This window comes from Lucilia cuprina, chromosome 2 (assembly GCF_022045245.1).
Source record: "Lucilia cuprina isolate Lc7/37 chromosome 2, ASM2204524v1, whole genome shotgun sequence".
NCBI classification, from domain to species: Eukaryota; Metazoa; Arthropoda; class Insecta; order Diptera; family Calliphoridae; genus Lucilia; species Lucilia cuprina.
The window spans coordinates 30,626,008-30,647,898 of record NC_060950.1 but is presented as its reverse complement, the minus strand read 5'-3'; the positions used below and the strand labels follow the sequence as shown (position 1 = coordinate 30,647,898).

At 30.3% G+C, this 21,891-nt stretch overlaps 2 protein-coding genes and 1 long non-coding RNA gene across 3 annotated transcripts in view; 2 read left to right on the top strand and 1 right to left on the bottom strand.

Annotated features, from left to right (window-relative positions):
* The first annotated feature begins 287 nt into the window (after positions 1–287).
* Positions 288–5,442, top strand: LOC111689334 (enolase). The gene is made up of 2 exons (XM_023451806.2): positions 288–443; positions 3,617–5,442. The coding sequence occupies exons 1-2, from the start codon at positions 295–297 to the stop codon at positions 4,923–4,925; spliced, it is 1,458 nt and encodes a 485-aa protein (XP_023307574.2). The 5' UTR covers positions 288–294; the 3' UTR covers positions 4,926–5,442.
* Positions 5,443–10,326: 4,884 nt separating this feature from the next.
* On the top strand, positions 10,327–11,076 carry LOC124418507. Its single transcript, XR_006940039.1, has 4 exons — positions 10,327–10,519; positions 10,584–10,662; positions 10,739–10,846; positions 10,919–11,076. It is a non-coding gene; the product is annotated as an uncharacterized LOC124418507 (long non-coding RNA).
* A 58-nt stretch (positions 11,077–11,134) lies between these two features.
* LOC111689331 (villin-like protein quail) overlaps positions 11,135–21,891 on the bottom strand; it is a 32,775-nt gene continuing 22,018 nt past the window's right edge. Inside the window, exons 2-8 of the mRNA XM_046953700.1 lie at positions 17,523–17,732; positions 16,590–16,792; positions 15,944–16,529; positions 15,560–15,883; positions 14,474–15,493; positions 14,188–14,412; positions 11,135–11,344 (exon numbers count right to left, since the gene is read on the bottom strand). Of these exons, the coding sequence (XP_046809656.1) occupies positions 11,231–11,344; positions 14,188–14,412; positions 14,474–15,493; positions 15,560–15,883; positions 15,944–16,529; positions 16,590–16,792; positions 17,523–17,732 (2,682 nt within the window). The 3' untranslated portion in view covers positions 11,135–11,230. The remainder of the gene's footprint in view (positions 11,345–14,187; positions 14,413–14,473; positions 15,494–15,559; positions 15,884–15,943; positions 16,530–16,589; positions 16,793–17,522; positions 17,733–21,891) is intronic.

Here is a 21,891-nt window from a genome sequence, read left to right as displayed (position 1 = left end):
AACAAAAACGATAAAAATTACTCTCTGGAAATTCAAAAGAAAAAAGTTATTGCCGGTAGAATTCTCCCTTGTCACCTTGCTCAAGGTCATTAATAAAAACAAACCCCCCGCCCGCTAAAAAAACATAATTTTGAATTGATTTTTTCTTGTGGAAAAAAGGCCTAAATACAGAATTTTTAACCCCTAACGAGTAAATAAACTAATAAATTTTCCACATCTTGTGAAAGAGATATTTGTTTCTATTATTTTGCGCAAAACCAAAGAGAACTTAAATCAAATTCCTCCCATTCGACGATGATGGGGGCAAGTACAATAATGTTGGGCAAAAATGTATTGTATGCTAGTACACGTAAATACTCATTATCAGTCGCTAAAGAGTCGTTGTTGGGTATAAAACAACTAAAGTTTAGTTCTGTCAATTCACTGCAAATAAAAAGATACAAGTAAGTTGGAAAAAGCAAAAAAAAGAATAGTGGACAAAATTTTTTTGAATTGTGTTTTTGAAATGTACTTTTTAAAATTATTACGGCCGGTAATATTATTTTTTTTAAAATAATTTGATATTGTTTTATAATTTAAATACAAATGCATTTTTATTTTAAATTTACAACAAAATCATAAAATGCAAATTTGTACAAATGTGTTGCAAAAAAAGTGCTGTGCTATTAGATAACAATTTTTATACAATATTTTAAAGATTTTACTAAAATTATTTTAATTATTAAAGAAATTTTAATTTGTCTTATGAAGATTAATAATTTGTTTTGTGTTTTAAGTTTAATTTTTGTTAGAAAATGTGTTTTATTCATTTGACCTCTAGCTAATGCTTAGAGGTCATTAGATTTAGATTTCATTTACTCATCATAATTTACTGTGCTGTGTCTTTTTGTTATAAATTTAATTTTAAAGTGAAAGTATTATAAAAAAGTTAAACTTTTGTTCTTTTAATTAAATAATACTCATTTATTTAAATATTCTTTTATTTTCTAGAAATTGTTTCTCAATTTGGCAAATATAGTATTTTGAAAACAAGTTTATTTTTAGTTTATACCCTTTACTCCTTTACTATTAGTTTTCTGCTTTATACAGTTTATTAAACTTTTATTTTCTTTCTTTTTACTTTTCTTAAGTTAATTTTATTTCCTGTTTATTTTATTGTCTAATTTTACAAAAGAAAAAGAACAAGCATATAAAAATGCACTTAAAATTGCATCACTGTGTATGTCATTTTGACAACTAGCTAAAGAAAGTGCAACTAGCAAAATAGTTTAATGCATATTGCCAGACTTTAGATGTTACTTTTAGAATCTCTAAAATGTTAATTTATTTTGTAAATTATATTTTCATTTAAAACTTTTTATAATACCAATACTTATCTTCATTTGTGTTGTAAAATTTTAAAGAAATAAGTATTTGCCGTTTTTGATGTTGATAAGCGTCGGTCAACCAAATACATATTTTAAGAAAATTTTCCATAAATACGTTGAATACTTTCATATGTACCTATATACTATATACATATATTTTATATGTATATGGGCAATTATATTGTTAATTTGTTATACATAAAAAAATATTTGAAATTCTTCGGTAGTGATACAAACTTTTCCGTTAAAAACTATGCAAGATTGTAATAAAAAATAACTGTATTTTTATTAGCAAATTTCCAAATACTGAATATTTGTAATAATTTCGTCAAATCTTACGAACTGACATCAGTCATTTAACTATAAATAATTCTTTTTACCTCATTACCGAAAGCCACTAATATACTTTTTAGAGTAAACTATTCATTTTACACTGAATTGCCCACTAGTGGTAGATAAAAAAGAGGATCATTAAAAAATGATTTGCTTGTTTCAGTATGCCTTTCATTTGCACTGTGGCCCACAAAAAAAAATCGTAAATTAGAAAAAATATTAATAAAAATTCAATTTTTTGTGTACATCCTCAATCTCTCTATGACATTTTAAGGGCAAATAGTTCAAACAAATATACATACATACATACATACATAAAGCATAAAAACAGGCTTTGCGCAGTACAGGAAATAACAAAAAATAGGGACTATATACATAGGTAAACACAAAGCCTAAAGAGTTTTTTCGCACTCAACGAAATATTTACATACATATGTACAGTAAATCAACTTAGTTTTTTGCCTACCTTTTTTTAAGAGAAAAAATTAGAGATCGTGTAAAATGGGAAATATTAGAAAAAATATTAAAATACAAATTTTGGTGCATTTGTTGTTGCATTTTATTATTTTTCATCAGAATTTGCATGTCAATAAAGTATTTTGCATATTGAGAATTCCGGTTAATTTCATTGGGTTTTTCAAATTATTTTTTAATTATTTTTAGAATTTATTGTTTTATTGTTAAAAGGAAGAGATTTGCAAAGATCATATCCTCATTGGGTGAAAATGTCTTAAAATGTTTAAAAGATAATAATGAGGCAATTTCGATATAAAAAATTAGTTTAGATTTCTAGAACAAGTGTAAATCAATAAAATATAATTATAAAATGTTTAATCAATAACATTAAAAAATATAATATAGAGTAATAGATGAAATGATCCATAGAATTATTAGAAAAAACGCACTGAGTGGTGCTTCAAAACCTTTAACAGCCAAAGGGAGGCAACTTGTATCCAAGGAAAATCATTGGACTCTTGATTTAGCTTCTCCAAAATCCATATACGAACTAGGAGGAACACTATGTTTAAATTTAGACCTCTAAACAGACCTTAGGTTGCTTGGGACCAATGTAAAGTTAACTGTCGTGTAGTACAGGAAAAATACCTACTTTAGATATTTTAAAATATAGGTGGTTATCATACCCCAAAGGTCAACAAAAGCAATATTTTTCAGCTAATCATGTCGTATCATGTATCCAATTCAAAATTACTTATTATTTTCGAAATTTAATGAAAGAAACGATAGATTTCATGTAAAGTCAAATATTGGTAAATTCTGATAGGTATATAGGATAATAAATTGGTTAAGAAATGTCCAAATTTAGTCGTTCCACTAAATAAAATATCTAAAAAATATTATTCTAATATATAGGAGTAATACAAATATTAAATTTTATAAAATAATGCAGCAATATTAAAGAAATGAAAAAAAAAAAAAATAAAAAAAGCAATATACTTTATTGGCCCAAAAAATTAACAATACGTTCACATTTTATCAAAGATCTCGTTAATTAATACAACGATTTTACTTTTTATGGTATAAAATTAAAATATAAGATTTTCTTTAAAAAATACAACAAACAAATTGCTTTATTTTGCTAAAAAAATTGTTCACATACAGTTTTTTCTTAAAATTAATAAAATTTTACATAGGCAAATTACTTAATTGATTCACTGTATGTATGTATATAATAATGCATAATAAAATAATTGTAGCATTCATGACTAGAGTCGTATTGTTGTATGATAAACATTCAAATAATTAATTTTTGATAATTTCGGTCTCACAGTAAATATTTGTTTTTGTTTAAAAATTAAGTTCAATGACTCTTTGTTGCAATTATCTTTTTTTTTAATAATTTGATAAAAAGTATAATCAACAACCTAACAATTTCTTTTCTATAAATTTTTTTTCAGGTGCAACATGCCAATCAAATCCATTTTCGCTCGTCAAATCTTCGACTCGCGTGGTAACCCCACCGTTGAAGTTGACCTTACCACCGAATTGGGTCTTTTCCGTGCTGCCGTACCATCTGGTGCCTCCACCGGTGTTCACGAAGCTTTGGAATTGCGTGATAATGACAAGAAGAGCTATCACGGCAAGAGCGTCTTGCAAGCCGTCGGTCATGTCAACAAGACTTTGGCACCCGAACTCATCAAGGCCAATTTGGAAGTTACCGATCAAGAAGCCATCGATAACTTCATGTTGAAATTGGACGGTACTGAGAACAAGAGCAAATTTGGTGCCAACGCCATTTTGGGCATTTCCTTGGCCGTTTGCAAGGCTGGTGCCGCCAAGAAGGGTGTACCATTGTACAAACACATTGCCGATTTGGCCGGCAACAAGGACATCATTTTGCCCGTACCCGCTTTCAATGTCATCAACGGTGGCAGTCATGCTGGCAACAAATTGGCCATGCAAGAATTCATGATCTTGCCTACCGGTGCCTCTAGCTTCACCGAAGCCATGAAGATTGGCTCTGAAGTATACCATCACTTGAAGAAGGTCATCAAGGACAAATTCGGTTTGGATGCCACCGCTGTCGGTGATGAGGGTGGTTTCGCTCCCAACATTCAATCCAACAAGGAAGCTTTGAGCCTTATCTCCGATGCCATCGCTTTGGGCGGTTACACCGGCAAGGTTGAAATCGGCATGGATGTTGCCGCTTCTGAATTCTTCAAGGATGGTGTTTACGACTTGGACTTCAAGAACCCCAACAGCGACAAGGCCCAATGGCTTGCCCCCGAAAAGTTGGCCGATTTGTACCAAGAATTCATCAAGGACTTCCCCATTGTCTCCATTGAAGATCCCTTCGATCAAGATCATTGGGATGCCTGGGCCAAACTTACTGCCGCCACCAGCATTCAAATTGTCGGTGATGATTTGACCGTCACCAACCCCAAGCGTATCCAAACTGCCGTTGAAAAGAAGGCCTGCAACTGCTTGTTGTTGAAGGTCAACCAAATCGGTACCGTCACCGAATCCATCAAGGCCCATTTGTTGGCCAAGCAAAACGGCTGGGGCACCATGGTTTCCCATCGCTCTGGCGAAACTGAAGATTCCTTCATTGCTGATTTGGTTGTTGGTTTGTCCACTGGTCAAATTAAGACTGGCGCTCCTTGCCGCTCTGAACGTTTGGCTAAATACAACCAAATTCTCCGCATCGAAGAAGAATTGGGCGCCAATGCCAAATTCGCTGGCAAATCCTTCAGAAAACCCCAATAAATCGTCTAACATCGAGCGAGCATAATTCATTGTTACCACCACTACACATCTATTCCAACATCTAAAAAAGAAGAAACACGCTAAATGCTAAACCTAAATTGAGCTTGGTTATATAAAAAAAACAAATATTCATATTTTTTTTAATTTAACAAGGATTAGGATTAATATTTAATGAGGTAACTCTAGGTATATAATCTTAAACCTTTTCTAAATTATTATTGATGTTTATTTAAATACACTACTACAATATTTATTAAATAATTATCTCTATATAGTTCTACACAAAACATAATTAAATAAATATATGTAGTTCGTTGTTGTCAAAATTATTACAAAACAAAATTTTGGAACAGTCGTAACTGTTTCCAGCAGGAGGCATTTACTGGCTGTTCCTTAAATAAGACACACGCATAAAATTTGTTAATTTTTAATCAGTAGATTTAAGTATTTGATTACTTCATCTTAAATTAAATAGATGGGTAATTATTAATAAAAAACAATAAAAAATTACAAAAAATATTGCTTTTATTTTTATAAATGACCCTGGGAGCTTCGCTACCCAAATTATGTTCAATATTGTAAAAAATATCAAAAAGTACCATCGGAAAAACGAAAAAATACAAAAACCTCTCTCTATAAATTCTCATTTAATAAGGACCGTGTGTTCCGGTTAACCATTATAAAGAATCCATTTGAAGAATAGAAAAGTACCAAATAGTTCCCACTTACAGAATATTATTCAGTCCAGACCATGTATGTTGAAATTAATGTTCCTAGGTTGAATATTTTAAAAAATTAAAAAAGTACAATTTATGAGATTAAAAGTACTAAAAAGTTGTCTCTTAAAGAAACTTATTTAATGAGGTCTGTGTATGTTTAATAGATCATATTAAAGAACATACATAAATTATCATTTGAAGGAAGAAAAAGTACCAAAAGTGGAAAAAAGTTTACCTAAGTGAAAAGTACTAATAAAAAGAGTACAATGTTTCCCCTTTTCGCTTAGAAATATACTTTTTCGAGAATTAAGTTTACAAAATCTTCCATATTTAAATCTATATATTACAGATAAAACTCAAATGATTCAAATCTGCATTGATTTGTTTCAGAAAAATTGTGCTTTCAAAAAGGTACCAAACAATTTACTCGAATTTGGTTCTATATATATTTTATTACAATAAATATTACAGTGTAAGTCCGTAATTTAATAGAAATAATGCAATAAACCGAAAAAGTTTTCTTAATGTACTAAAAAAAAGTACCATAAATACAGTTTTCTCCCTTTTACACGCAAAATGGACTGAATTTTAAAAAAGTACGAAACAGGTGTCTCATAATTTTTGGAGATGTATCCAAAATATTTGTAAAAATTTAATTATGTTAATTATTTCAAAAGTTATAAATGGCCAAAAAGGTACCAAAATCACCTTTGTTACACATTTTTACCCCTTAAAAGTATTCAAAAAAGAATTTCAAAAAAGTGCCAGACACCCATCTGCTCATTTTAAGAGTAGATACAGGTGCATTTAAAATTTTTCTTTTATCACTAATATTGTGTAAGATAATTAAGAAAACATGTTTTACCCGTTTTTTCCCCTTTTTACCCGTAAATGTACAAATTTCCAAAAATCCCTCCTTAGTGGATCTACATAACCAAAAACACATCTACTGTCAATATTCCAGGCTCAGCCGTTTGGGCTGTGCGATGATGAATCAGTCAGTCAGTAACGCTGCTCTTTTATATATATAGATTTACAAACGGTATCTAAAAGTTTATAGATTCTCATTTAATCAAAACTTTGCATGTTTAGTGCAATATTTTATAAAACCCAAAAGTTAAGAAACGATAAAAAATACAAAAAATCTTTTGCAATGATTTCAATAAAGTACCACAAAAGTATTAAAGTTATGTTATGCCAACATACTTAGTTTAGGAGATTAATAAATTTAACCGTTTTTTAACATTAAAAAAATCCCGCCTTAGAATAACCAATCCCCTGTTCAAAAGAAAAAAGATTATTCTAAATATCCCTTTATTCCCCATCTGGCAGCACTTGTTTACTAGTATTCGATTTTGGCAACTCCTTTTACTACTGTTATTTTCATTTCTATAGTTGTTCTTTAATCGTTTACATTTGTGCTTGTGTTATTTGTGAGTTGATGTTGAAAAAATACTAATTAAATTAAAAGTTATTTACATTCTTTATAATAATTAAAAGCAAGTCTTCATAATTTAAACTATGAAATGTTGTAAATTTAGTTAAATATTCGTCAGTTTATTAAAGAAATTACTGTAGTGCAGTTTCTTGCCTGTTGCAACCAGGCAAGTGACAAATGTTCTTTCTCTTTCCCACTCATATCAAGTCGATGGATAACCAAAAAAAATGTTAAGTCATGGGTATGCAAAAACAAAAATATATGCAGCAAATAAGCCGGTTGATATTTAATTGGCAATTGTAAGTTAAATTTGTTTTATTCTATTTAAAAAATTAATGATTGATTAATATAATTATTGCTAATTAATTAGATTAAAATGTCATTAAAGTATTTTTTAAATAATGTTTATTGCCAAATTTTGCAATTTTTACTTAATGTTATTGTTCTATTTAATAATAATTTGATAAAATATACATATCCTCACCTAAAATGCAAAAGGACGTAACAACCAAAAAATTTAAAATTAACATAAAAATACATATTGTCAAAAAATTTCAAAACTCTATTATCAAAAACTCCGACTTTATTAACGAAATTCAAAAGGGCGTAACAACAAATTAGTTTTTCTCACAATCGAAAGGGCGTAACAACAAGATATTATATACAATTTTGGCAGAATTTTGGAATTAAAATATTTTTTTGTGTTTTAAAATAATAATGTTATATTTCGGAAAGGCAATTCCATATAATATGGACTGATTTTAAAGAAATTAAGTTCATTGATATACTCAACATCTGAATGTTTTGAAATATTAAATTTTATAACGATATCTTTTATTAATACATGAAAAATAACTTTTACATTAACTGGTGATCAATATAAAGTCTAATATATGACATAAGTCCAATAATGGATCCATTCTGAGAAAACTTGATAACACTTACATCCAATAAAAAGAGGTCTTCCTTTGAGGGATTAGTTCAATTATAAGCTAAACTATGCAGTATTAAAATATATATTAATTTCTTAAAACAAATTAATTATCTTAATATAATTTTATTCAAACAATTTTCTACAAATTAACTAGTTTTTAATACCTTATAGTAGAGTGAATTATGGACCGGTGTTCATATAATTTGAAAGATATGGATCACATAAAACATGTTTTTGTTCCACTTTATCACGATTCAAATTTTTGTTAGCCAAATGTTAAAGGTGATACCGGCTGAGGTCAACTGGTCTGATCGACATCAAATTTAATAGAGAGTTTAGTCAGTTTTTGAGAGGCAGTTTCTAAAAAGTTTGAAAAGTCGAATAAGTTTAAAGTAGGGTTCTATAGTTAAAATGAAAGTCGACTTTTTGCATTTTTCGAGTTTTTTTTGACTTTTTCCGACTTCTCGACTTTTTCCGACTTTTCGACTATATCCGACTATTTCCGACTTTTTTCGTCTATTTTTTGACTTTTTCCGAATATGTTAGAGTTTTTGACTTTTTTCTACTTCTTTTTAAATTGTAGAATATTTTTGACTTTTTTCTACTATTTTCGAGTTTTTGACTTTTTACGACTTTTCGACTATTTTCAAGTTTTATTTACAAAGTCGATTTTTCGACTTTTTTCACATAATGGTCGAGTTGTCGACTTTTTTGGAACAAAATAGTCGACTTTGATTATTCGAAAGTCGATTTATAGAACCTTAGTTCAAAGTGTCAAATGGTCTGAAAGTCGAATCTATTTTTAGAGTCAAAATATAGACTTTTTGTCCTTTTGAAGTTAAAACAAGTAGGAGTTTTATATTCGGCTGTGCCGAGTCTTATATACCCTTCAGCATGATGAGTTAAAAAACAGTCAGTACGAATTTTATTACAAAAAATCAAAAAATACCAATTGCAAAGCGGTAAGGTACCAAAAAAATCCCCTTTTATGGGTTTTCACTTAATCCAGACTCTACATACTTAATTTCACGTTTCTAGGTTCAATGTTATAGAAATTTCGAAAAATACCTTATGAAGAACGAAAAAGTACCAAAAAGCCCCCTAGTTTCAATATTATAGAAATTTCAAAAAAGTAGCTTTTGTAGAACGAAAAAGTACTTAGAAGTCTCCTTTTATGTGTTCTCACCTAATCCGGACTCTACAAACTTCATTTCATGTTTCTAAGTTCAATATTATAGAAAATTCAAAAAGTACCTTTTGTAGAGCGAAAAAGTACCAAAAAATCCCCTTTGATGTGTTCTCGTCTAATCCGGACTCTACATACTTATTTTCATGTTTATAAGTTCATTATAATAGAAAACTCAAAAAGTACCTTTTGAAAAACGAAAAAGCACCAAAAAGTTACCTTTTATGGGTTCTCATCTAATTCCGAATCAACGTACTAAATTTCATGTCCCTTGGTTTAATATTATAGAATATTCCAAAAGTTTCTTTTGAAATTCTAATTCAGACTCTACATACTTAATTTCATATTTCTAGAAAAATTAGCAAAATTCCAAAAGTACCTTTTAAAAACAAAAAAGTACCAAAAAGTTCCCTTTTATGGTTTCTAACTTAAGCCAGACTCCACATACATATTTTCATGTTTCTAGCCAATAACAACACACTAGTGCTGCTCTCGCTCTGCTACTCTTGCTCTGCTTACACTCTGCCTTGTTTTTATAAACAAGAGTACAATAACAATATTTACCATATGATTGTGTATTTTGTTTTTTTGCAATTTCTGTTTGAGCACGAATATATGATGAAGAATAAAGCTCTAAAAATCGACTGTTTGAAATGTGTAAAAGTCGAAAAAACGTTTTGTGTAGATTGAAAATGGTGCGAATTTGAAAAGTCGATTTTTGATCAATAAAATTTAAAATTGACTTTATTGCCATTTACTTTATTATAGTGTACATTACAGTTTGAGAATCATTGTAATATTGTGGCAAGCAACCGGATATTATATGAATAGTTATGTTTGTTTTGAAATGCAAAATAAGCGACGGGTAAATGTTATACTAGTTGATTTGATATTGATCTGGATTGAAATTCTCAATGTGGGGAATTTAAAATAAACACTCGAATGAACCATATAAATGTTTAACAATTATAAAATCATGCAGATCGAAGATATGCATAAATGTACTAAAATGTAAACAAATACAGTTCTTAATTGAAGGGGGGTATTATTTGGTATTAATTAAGAATCTCATTTATGGTTATTAATTTTCAAGGTAAATTATCAAAAAAAAAAAAAAAAAAAAAAAAACAAAACAATTGCAGTTTAATTTTAATTGGTTTTTTGAAAAATAAAAATTCAGTATTACAACAATTGTTCAAGCGATACACACGACAAAAGTTTAAAATTTTTTTTTCCTATAAAACACAAAAACAAACAAAATGTTTTTCGATCTATTGCAAGGATTATTTGATATGATTTGGGGATTATTACCATTTGGTAAGTAGATTATTTGAAAAACAAGGAAATCAACATAATATAGAATTGTCTGTATTTTGTTTAGGTGGTAGTGATGACGATGATGATGGTTCTGAAGAATCCTAATTTAAATTTAACACCTCAACGATTTTAGTCATGCCCGAGTAAGTTTTTATTAAAAACAAGTGAATAATACATTTTTAAATATTAAAAATATTTTTACCTTTTTACTCATTTTAGTTACCACTTAAAAATAAAATAACAACAACATGTTAAATATTTTTGAAATGATATTTTTATTTTTTCGAGGTCTAACGAAAATTGTCCAAGTCATTAGGGAACCACCTAGTAAGTTCTGGAAATATGTTTAATATTTAATTGTTTTTATTATGTGTGTTTTTTTTTTTCTGATAATTTCAGCCTCCGGCGATGAACCCGATTCCGATGAAGTTGAAATTATTTCCACTTAACATTGTTTGATTTTATTGTTAAATTCAATATATTTTATTTAATATTATTCATAATTTATTTTTATATAGTTTTATTTATATAAATATATTATATTTGTTTTAAATACATTGTTTTGTAAAATAAAATAGCTTTTTACAAGATTTTTTTTACGTTTTTTTGTTAATAAATTAAAAATGTTTAAAATAGTGTATAAGTTTAATAATTTTTCCTTTTTTGGGGTGAAAATTTGTAAAATAAAAATGTATAAATAAAAAATTACATTTAAAATAATTTATATTTCTTTTTTAATTCTTGTTTCTTCCAACCGGGCAACTCATCAAATTCCCAAAATGACATATTGAATAGAGATACAAAATCATCATGGGTTAAGTGAACCTGTAATGAAAATAAAAAGGATATTTTTGAAATATTAATTTATAATTTTTCAAAAAAATTAACTCCAGTCGTAATTCATGTCAGAGTTGTTGAACAACTCTCTCATCATCGCCATTATTTCTTAAGGTTTGAGGTTATGTTTGATTAAATTAGTGGAGAGCAAATAATACTTTTGATTAATTAATTGTTCGGGGCTCCAACTTCCTCTATAAAGGTATAGGTCGATTGGAGGGCTCTCTATATTTTTGAGGTTTTAATACACCGCCAACATACTACAGACTTAAAAAAATGAACTAAAGGTTGAATGAAATCCTTTTGTGACAATTTTGCGAATTCTTTGTGTTAGTTCAGTATCTAAACTCTGCCACGATCATAAGCATTTGATCAATTAATAATTCATTTGACATATTAGCAGCTTTTGTAACGTTTATACATCATTAATACACACTTTCCAATGTCTGCTTATGTTCAGTTTCCAAAGCGATACTATTACGTATGGGTTTCAAATTTGAAATCATGGTCTATATCGAAATACCTAACTGAGACTAATATACTCATATGATGTTTCGTGAGTCGAGAAGACTGTTTCAAGAAACTCTGAAGAATAATAAAAAGTAAATATCTTTCAAATGACATCAACAGAAAACTACACTTATGCAACATTGTCATTTAAATCACATTTTATTGCGATATCGTTTGTAATCGCGCCTTCAAGAACAGGTACCTTATGTTCATACAATGCTGGACTATGAAATAGTGTGTTTGGTTGGATTCTTCCACCTTTTGTTTGCATTAAGTTGAAGCTTCTTCTCCATTTATAAAAGGAACACCAAGACAGTTAAGCCAGATTTGAAAAGTTATGGAGCTACTTTTTATAAATAATTTTATTATCAGGACATTGTAGAATTTTAAATCTAAAGACCCCAATCCGACTTTGATAGAGTTTTCAAAGTCAGAGTTACTTCCAGGAATAAGTGGTGTATAGATTATTTATCGAACAAATATAACATCAGGATTTCGAAAGGTTGGTTTTACTGCCATCTATAAAGAAGTTGCCTTAAGTATTTCTTGACGTCTTCCTAACCATTGTAGTATTTTTTGGAAGGAAATATTTACGTTAATGACAGCCTGTAGGGCAATATATGGCCCTAATATTGATGGAAATATATTGGCCGATAACCGAACTGCACTTCTTTCAGTAAACTCATAATCTACTACTTCCCTGTTAGTCTGCCAAGGCTGGGTCGCTTGTTTGACATTTTCCTAATTAGGGTCCCAACGCATAAGGACTATTATGCAAATGAACACACAGATTAGCTAGATAAAACGGCATCTGCTCTGAACACGTTTCAGTAGCAATTAAGTAGTCATTTATCAAAAGTAGTATTTCTCCCAAAGAACAGGAAAAAGACTGAATCATCTAGACACAAGTAGAAGTTAATATGGTTTGCTTTCAACTAGAAATGTAATATGCTGGATATACTAAGGTTGGTAGCAGTAATAACTCGACGTTGACTGCGGTAGATCTGATGTGGTCTTGTAAAAACAGTGTCATAAGACTCTACCACTTTAATCAATCATCCAGATTCCTTTGAGGATTAGAAAGAACACTTTTGTTGACTTGCTTAATCAAGACGATAATGTTGATTTAAAACGACTAGAGACCATATCTACCTCATCTGTATAAACTAGGGTTTTATAAATCGACTATCGAATAATCGAACAATTGACTTTTTGTCGAAAAAAGTCGAAAAGTCGAAGTCGACTATTTTGTTAAAAAAAGTCGATAACTCGACTATTGTCTGTGAAAAAGGTCGAAAAGTCGACTTTGTTAATATAAGTCGAAAAGTCTGAAAGTCGATAAGTCAAAAAAATCGAAGAGTCGAAAAAGTCAAAAATAGTCGAAAATTTTAAAAAGGAATCATCCAGATTCCTTTGAGGATTAGAAAGAACACTTCTATTGACTTGCTTAATCAAGACGATAATGTTGATTTAAAACGACTAGAGACCATATCTACCTCATCTGTGTATAAACTAGGGTTTTATAAATCGACTATCGAATAATCGAACAATCGACTTTTTGTTGAAAAAAGTCGAAGTCGACTATTTTGTTAGAAAAGTCCATAACTCGACTATTGTCTGTGAAAAAGGTCGAAAAGTCGACTTTGTTTATAAAAGTCGAAAAGTCTGAAAGTCGAAAAAGTCGATAAGTCAAAAAAATCGAAGAGTCGAAAAAGTCAAAAATAGTCGAAAATTTTAAAAAAGTCTAAAAGAAGTCAAAAACTCTAAAATAGTCGGAAAAGAGTCAAAAGAAGTCGAAAAAAGTCGGAAAAAGTAAAAAAGTCGAAATATCGGAAAAAGTCGAAAAGTCGACTATTTTTAAAATACTTATAGTCGAAAAGTCTAAAATTCGACTTTTAAATAAATGAAAAAAGTCGAAAAGTCGAATTTTAACTAAATGAAAAAAGTCGAAAAGTCGACTTTTCGTTTCAACTATAGAACCCTAGTATAAACACTCCACATTCATATACATTACAATATGTCATTAATTGAATGTAAGTGACACATAAAGTACCCGAAATCTAATCTTACGACCTTCAAATAGAGACGAAATGTATGTGGTGCCTTTGAAACTAAGAAAACTAAGGTTATCGTATCGCTCGGTGGCTTGAATTGCAAATTTGAATCATCAGTCTAAAAGAAAGGATATGTCACATATCGCAAGTGGAAAAGCAGCTTTGCAATCCCCGACATATCTAAATGATATGGTAAGACAACTCCAGTAAGCAAGACCTAGTTGTTTCCGGAAATCTCTAATCAATGATGTTTAAATTCTTACTTACCTCTCGTTTTAAGGGATTAATTTCTGCTGGCAGTAAATCGATTTCTTGTTGTAAAACTGATATAGGATATTTTTGATGACAATCAAAATCCTTTTGATTGTTCAACAAAGCAGGATGAACTTTGCCATTAACATCGCCATTTGAATGTGTGCCATTACCATTAGTACTCGACGAAGCGGAAGTGTTGGACAAAAGTTGTCTCTTATTTTCATAAGTCACGTAATTCTGAAACAAAATTCACATTGAATATCATAACTTTACATATTTCACTATAAGAATAACTTACATTCCACAACTGATGATTCCAATTCTCAAAGAAACCCTTAAAAACATTGGGTTCATCTTGTTGCCTAACTACACCTATAGCGGTGGTGGGCCTTCTAGCTATAGGTACAGTTTCCAAATAACTTTGAGCCATACTAAGATATTTATCTTTGTCGTAAGCCGAAACATGTTTGCCCAACCAGACATATGTTATAATACCTGCATCAAGAATATAAACACATTCGGGTGATAGATCGGTTTGTTCATAGCCCAAAACTTCTTCACTGTAGAATTTGTTGCGCAAAGACCACACCAGAAATAGCTGAGTCTGAAGACGTGGTTTGTTATGGGAGCTGTTGGAGTACTGTGGTGTACTACTGCCATTTGTAGAGGGTGGTGAAATACTGCCATTTGTGCTATTAGAACTGCCATTGCTATTAGAGCAAGAACCGTTAGAGTTATTCAAACCATTTGGTATAAGACTTTGATTCATAAAATTTGTAACGGAACTCCAAAACTCTTTGGGTTCTTTACCCTCCAGCACCAAAGAACTTTCTCCCAAGAGTGTGCCGATATTTTTGGCTACTTCTCGAGCATCGCCTGTCGACGATTGACCGCACCATACCCAAACGTGATGGGATTTTACAACGTAACATTCTTTGGAAGACATAGAAGAAAGTGGATAGACTTCAACCGCTTTGGAGTTGTATGTAGAATCACCATAAATTTTCAATATTAAATGATCAGTTTCAGCACCGCCACCATTAATGCCATTGTGATTATTATTATTCTGGGAGTGTGGCATGTTTTTGTCATTCAATAAAATAATTAACTTGCCGCCAAACATTTGCAGGAAATGAGGAGTTTCATCAAATTCCATCATTTGTATAAACATGGTTTTTTGATTTGATTTTTCAAATAAAGTTTTGGCAAAATTCTCTGCTTTAGCGGCAACATCCGCGGCAGCCTCTGAGCCGTTCCATTGGTAAATGATTTGCTTAACGCCTACATTTTCACTGTCTATAGGATTCATAGAGCAGCTCTGGAAAAAAAATAATAATTACCTTTTATAGTTATTAAGTGGTAATAAATTAAAGATCGAACTTACCGCTACGGTATATTGAATAACATAGGACTGAAGCGTAGTAAAGAATACAGCTTTGGTTTCTGGCATTTCTATAACTTGATCCTTAGTAATGCGATAAATTTTACGCTCTCCCGAACCATCATCAATTAGCTGAGTTTCTGCAGCCATTTTGGGTCTTTGGCATAAAGTCAAGGAATCAAATTTACCCAATATTGCTGAAATAGGTTTGGCAGAGGAAGTGGTATCATTATTATCCTGCTGCCAAGAGGGAAATAATCTTTTAAACTCAATGGGTTCATGACCCTCTATAACTCTTATAACTGGAGTACTGTAGGGATATTTTTTCTAAAAAAAATTCAAATTTTATCTATATTATTTGCTACAAATAGTTTGCATATGATTTACCTTCTTAACAAAGGCCCGACCGTTGCCCATAGCACTGGTCTTATCCGGTTGAGAGGCTTGACTACCCACCCACAACCAAACGCCTTGAGAAAAACCATCTAACACATAAGCCGTGCTGGAGTCACTAAAATCATCTTTAGTCGGTATGACCACATCCAATTGATCCAAATGCAAACGATTGTTGCGATAGCAGCACTTATAAATTTTCAATTTATTGCACACTGGTTTCTCCGGCATTTGGGAATTTTGTGAGACTGCTCGTTGATTTAAAGGTAAAAATGTATTCCATTCATTTTTACGATTTTCCGGCAAAGATTGCTCATAACCATCGTCGACAATGGTGATATTATTTGCATTCGTTTGCCATTTATTGGCCAATTCTATGGCATTACGTCTTTCTACATTACTACTGGAGCGGCCGATCCAAACATATAAATGATTAGCGGTATGTAAGAGCATAATGTAATCGGCACCAAAATGTTCCCAAGATATATTTTTCATTTCAATACAATGCATCCATTTGCGACCATAGACTTGATATAAACGATTAGGATCGTTAGAATTTAAAAGGGCGCCCGATTTAATGCTGCAAAGAAAGATAAATATGAGCAATTGGAGTCTTTTTTTAAAGAAATGTTAAACTTACGTAATTCCCTTTTTGAAATACGATAGAAATCTAGCACTTTCATTATTTTGTGTTTCTCGATATTCAGTGGCCACATTACCGAAATAAGAGTCCAGCTCTTGTATTTTATGAGCCACATTGGAACGTTTTTGTTCGGACACATTCTCACCCAACCAAAAGTGAATGAAACGTTCTAAGCTGGTAGAAGGTTTAACTTCACGGGTCTGGAAAGATGTAAAAAATATAAATAAAGGACATTTGAAAGCCATGAGGGAGACAATAGTTGAGCTTATAGATTAAATTATTGTCAATTCGAGGGTGATAGGACTATAAACCAGACTATAGGCAAGACGATAGTCGATATAATAAACAATTTTTAGTCAAGATTATAGACCAGGCTATAATCAAGACTATAGACTACTAAATAAATAAAACTATCGACTAGACTATACAGTAGACTATAGACTATAGAGGAGAATGTAGACTAGAGTATAGACAAGACTATAGACTAGACTATAGACTAGACTATACACTAGACTATAGACTAGACTATAGACTAGACTATAGACTAGACTATAGACTAGACTATAGACTAGACTATAGACTAGACTATAGACTAGACTATAGACTAGACTATAGACTAGACTATAGACTAGACTATAGACTAGACTATAGACTAGACTATAGACTAGACTATATTATAGACTTTAGTCTATAGTCGAGAAAACATGCCATCGACTATAGTATGTATTCTCGACTATAGACCAAATTATAGTTGAATCAATGGACCAGACTACAGTCAAGATTATCAACCATACTTAAGTCGGTAATATAGATCATATAGTAGAGAATAAAGACAAGACAATAGTCATGGCCATAGACCAGAAAATCAACATTGTAGTCGGTAACCAAAGAACATAACTCTAAAATAAATTAACCTAAAAAATTACTTACGATTGTATCCTGATTTACAAATGTTCCTGTTGGACCACATGCATATATTATATAAGCACAATCGTCCAAAAATGTACCATATTGAGCTTTAGGTTCAGCCTCCAAACGATCTTCCTCGATTTTCCAAACATGAAAGCAGATGGCATTTTTTGGTATTCGTCGAAAAGATGCATCTACCTTAACATCGGCTATAGAATTTGGACGAACCTCCTAAAATGAAAAGAAATTATAATGTAAAAAAGTGAATAATTGCAACAAACAATAATAAACATTTTCTGCAATTTTCTTTTAAAATCTGAAATATTTTAATCGTTGCCAAGTCATAAGATAACTACGTTAATCTATTGCGATTATTATGTTAAGAGCTGGTGTGTAAACATGATTTTTGTATGTACTACCTACTAGTTACCACTTTTACTCAACTATAATAGCTGTCAAAATGTGCATCACACTATTCTCACTTGCAAGTTGCCACAAATGTTTGTTCACATTATAATCATTCATATAAAATAATTGTTATTCAAGATCTTGATCGTGTTTAACTGTTGTTTTTTCCTTTTTTTACAATTTTTACTTTGATTAATGTTTAATTACAAATGTCTCTGTGGCAACAGTGTCACCATCATCATCATCATACTTGTATCATGCTGTTTTGTTTGATAAGAAAAAAGTACACTAAAACAAAGTTTAAAATTAAAAAAAATTTAACCGACGAAACGATATGAAACGGTGGAATTAATTGCTTGTCACTTGAAGCATGAATTTGTTGTCTTTTTCATTTGTTGTAACAATAAAGACTAGTATGAGAGTGTGTCTGATATCGTGTAAATGAAGAGACAATGAATAATAAAAACTTGAAAAAAAAACCATAACAAAATAACAAATAAAATGTACTCACATTATTATGTAGCACGTTTGTAGTTCCATGTGATCATGGTTTTAAAACCTTAAACATTTTAATTTGTTTTCTTTAAAAATGAAACATGTTTAGAACTTCCAAATGTGTAACACACACTGTATATGTGGGTTTTTTTAAGGCAGTGGTTTCCATTGCTTTATAATTCGCGGAAAATTGTATTACTCCTGTATGTTTAGCGTAAGTGAATTGCTAAACCAATCCTTTTTTAGATAGCTAACCCAATTTCATTGTTTATGCCCCATAGTTGCCGATTATATGCACCCTAAAGACGCAGGGGTTTGTGAATATGTATAATGTACATACATATGTTATTTGTTTTACAACAAAATTGTGTGAAAATTTAAATGAATTATATATTAAATAGTATTAGAACAGAACTAGAGCTGAACTAGAAGTGAACAAGAACTGAACTAGAACTGAACTAGAACTGAACTAGAACTGAAGTAGAACTGAACTAGAACTGAACTAGAACTGAACTAGAACTGAACTAGAACTGAAGTAGAACTGAACTAGAACTGAACTAGAACTGAACTAGAACTGAACTATAATTGGACTGAACTAGAACTGTATTAAACTAGATCAAATCAAATACACTATTCGTTGTTACACCCTGTACTTTATTTAACGACACCATTTATGTGAATTAAAGGAAATTTGTATTTTGGGTGAATGATAATATAAAAATGGTTAGACCGACAATGATGATGGTTATAAATAGTTGGAATATATTTTATGGTTTTAGCTATAATAAATGATGGCAACAAATTTTTAGTGGGATTCCAATTAAATGTTAAGGAATTTGTAAGGCAAAAAGAAATAAGTTGCAAATTTATTAATAAAATTAAATAAGTTTATCAGATATTTAAAATGGCATATTGTATTAATGAATTAAACTAAAGGAGATTTTTCTTAGGAGACTAGCTTCAGATGTCTGAACGATGTTGTATATATAGTTAATTTATCATAATTATTTAACTAATTAAGACTAATTAAGTATTTATTTTATACCCAACAATCTAATTAAGCAATTGAATGTGATTTTTATGTGATTCATTTAAGTGTATAAATCTTGATAATATTAATTTAAATACAATATTATCAATGTATTTAATCATTAAACAAATGTACTTTTAAAGTCTTATACCTTGAATAACTTTAATTCGATTTTATATACAGTTTATTTTCAAAGCGATTGATTTACAACGTTACTATTAAATTAATTTCAAATATTCTGGTTATTTGTTTAATTTTATGAATAATAAAATAATCTATGTAGCTTCTTGAAAGAACAATTAATTAAAATGTCGTTTTAAGATTTGTTTTTTATACCCTACTCCACTATAGTGGGGAGGGTATTATACATTTGTGCTGATGTTTGTAACATACAAAAATATTGGTTCAATACCCACCTTAAAGTATACCGATCGATTCAGAATCATTTTTTGAGTCGATAAAGACATGTCCGTCTGTCCGGCTGGCTGGCTGTCCATGTAAACCTTGTGCGCAAGGTACAGGCCGCAATTTTCAAGATAATTTGATGAAATTTGGACCAAGCATGTTTTTGGCACAGGGACGAAGCCTATTGAAAATGGTTGAAATCGGTGCATTATTTCACCTAGACCCCATACAACCGTTCTCCCGATTTGTACTTATTATGCCATAATTACGTCAAATATTCTACTATATCTCTAAAAATTGGCACAAATAAGTTTTATATAAGTATAAATGACACTGCAGATTTTCGTAAGGATCGGCTTTTTTTTGACCCTAGCCCCCATACAAAGCCCCCTTCAAAAAATGTCTTAAACGTATCGCAATGAAACTCAACAAAACTAACTGTTATTTAAAAATATATCCTTTTCCCAAATTTACCGAGGATCGGCCCATATTTGACCTATATAAAGCATCATTTAGAAATTTTAGTTTTTTATCAATAAATTGCTTAAATATTTTGGAATTATAATAATATTCAACATAAAAATTTCTTTATAAAAAATAAAAATTTCAAAAATATTATATGGTCGGCCATGCCCGACTATACTTTCTTACTTGTTTTATATTTAACTGATAAACCCTTTGTTTCAAATCGTTATTGCGTTAGACTTGTTTATTACTGCTTTATGTGGCTTTTTTGATGAAATTTTCAGAGGTTGTCTCGGATTTTTGCTCATATCTCCGTTATTTATAGACCGATTTTGCTGATTTTAAATAGTGATCTTCTCGAAAGCATGTCTAACTGAATTGTTGAAGATTCGGATCTTGCCGATATCTGGGGACCTCTAAAAATTGATTTCAACAGACAGACGGACATGGCTTAATCGACTCCGCTATCTATAAGGATCCGGAATATATATACTTTATAGGGTCGGAAAATTATATTATAGAAATTACAAACTTATACATATATACCCTTCTCACGAAGGTGAAGGGCATAATAAAATGAATTTTAAATTTATGTGTTTTTCATTAGAAAAAAGTTCACCAAATTTATGCATTACTAAATGTTTATAATCACCTTAGGATTAATGCACTTATAATTATTAAATTAAATAGTTTTTTTCGTTGGTTTAAACTGGTTAAACATTCGTTAATTCAATTTTATTTTAATGTACAACATAATAAATTAAATATCTTAAATAAAAGCACGAAATATGTATATAAATAAAACATTAAATATACATGCAACATGCTAACAAACATGCCACACCACTTTCTAGAAGAGGTTTCAACTTAAAAATTAAAAAAAAAGAAACAAAAAAGTTGCAGCAAAAAAACACAAAAAAAAATGCGCAAAATATTCAATAGTTTTCACTATCGTTTGAAAAATTTACAATGGACGTTGAAATAGTAAATGTGTGTGTGTGTGGACGCAAGATTATATTATTGCCTAAGACTTAGTTCGTTCGGATGATGTTTGAGTTGTATGGCTGCTTGAGATGTTGCAACTAATGCATTGCTAGATTAAATCAAACATGTGCTGCTACAGATTGTACAATATTTTGCAGTAATTGCAAAACAAGTGACCATTTAAGTTATGTTACCAGATGTTTTCTAATTAATTCTTCCCCTCCAAAATGTTTGAAAGAATTTTTCCTATTTAGGTAAAACTAGCAAGTACAAACATGTGTCAGAATAAACCAAGAGATATTAGCATTGCAATTAGAATCCAACATGATGCTATGTTACCGGTTAGTTTTGAAATGAATTTCCTTATAGGGTTTATGCAAAAGTTTCTAATTTTGGGCGAAGGTATTTTAAATGGCTAAAAGTTATATTAACATTGTAAAGAAAAGTGGTCAGATAAGGTATTGTATTTGCATTAGGGTAGGACTGTTTGTATGAAAATATTAAGGTTTATTGGTTAATAGTAAATATGTTTTCTAAAGGGTTTTCAATTGTTTCAAGAAATATATAAAAAACGAATTTCGAAGACTTTTCATAAAATACCAA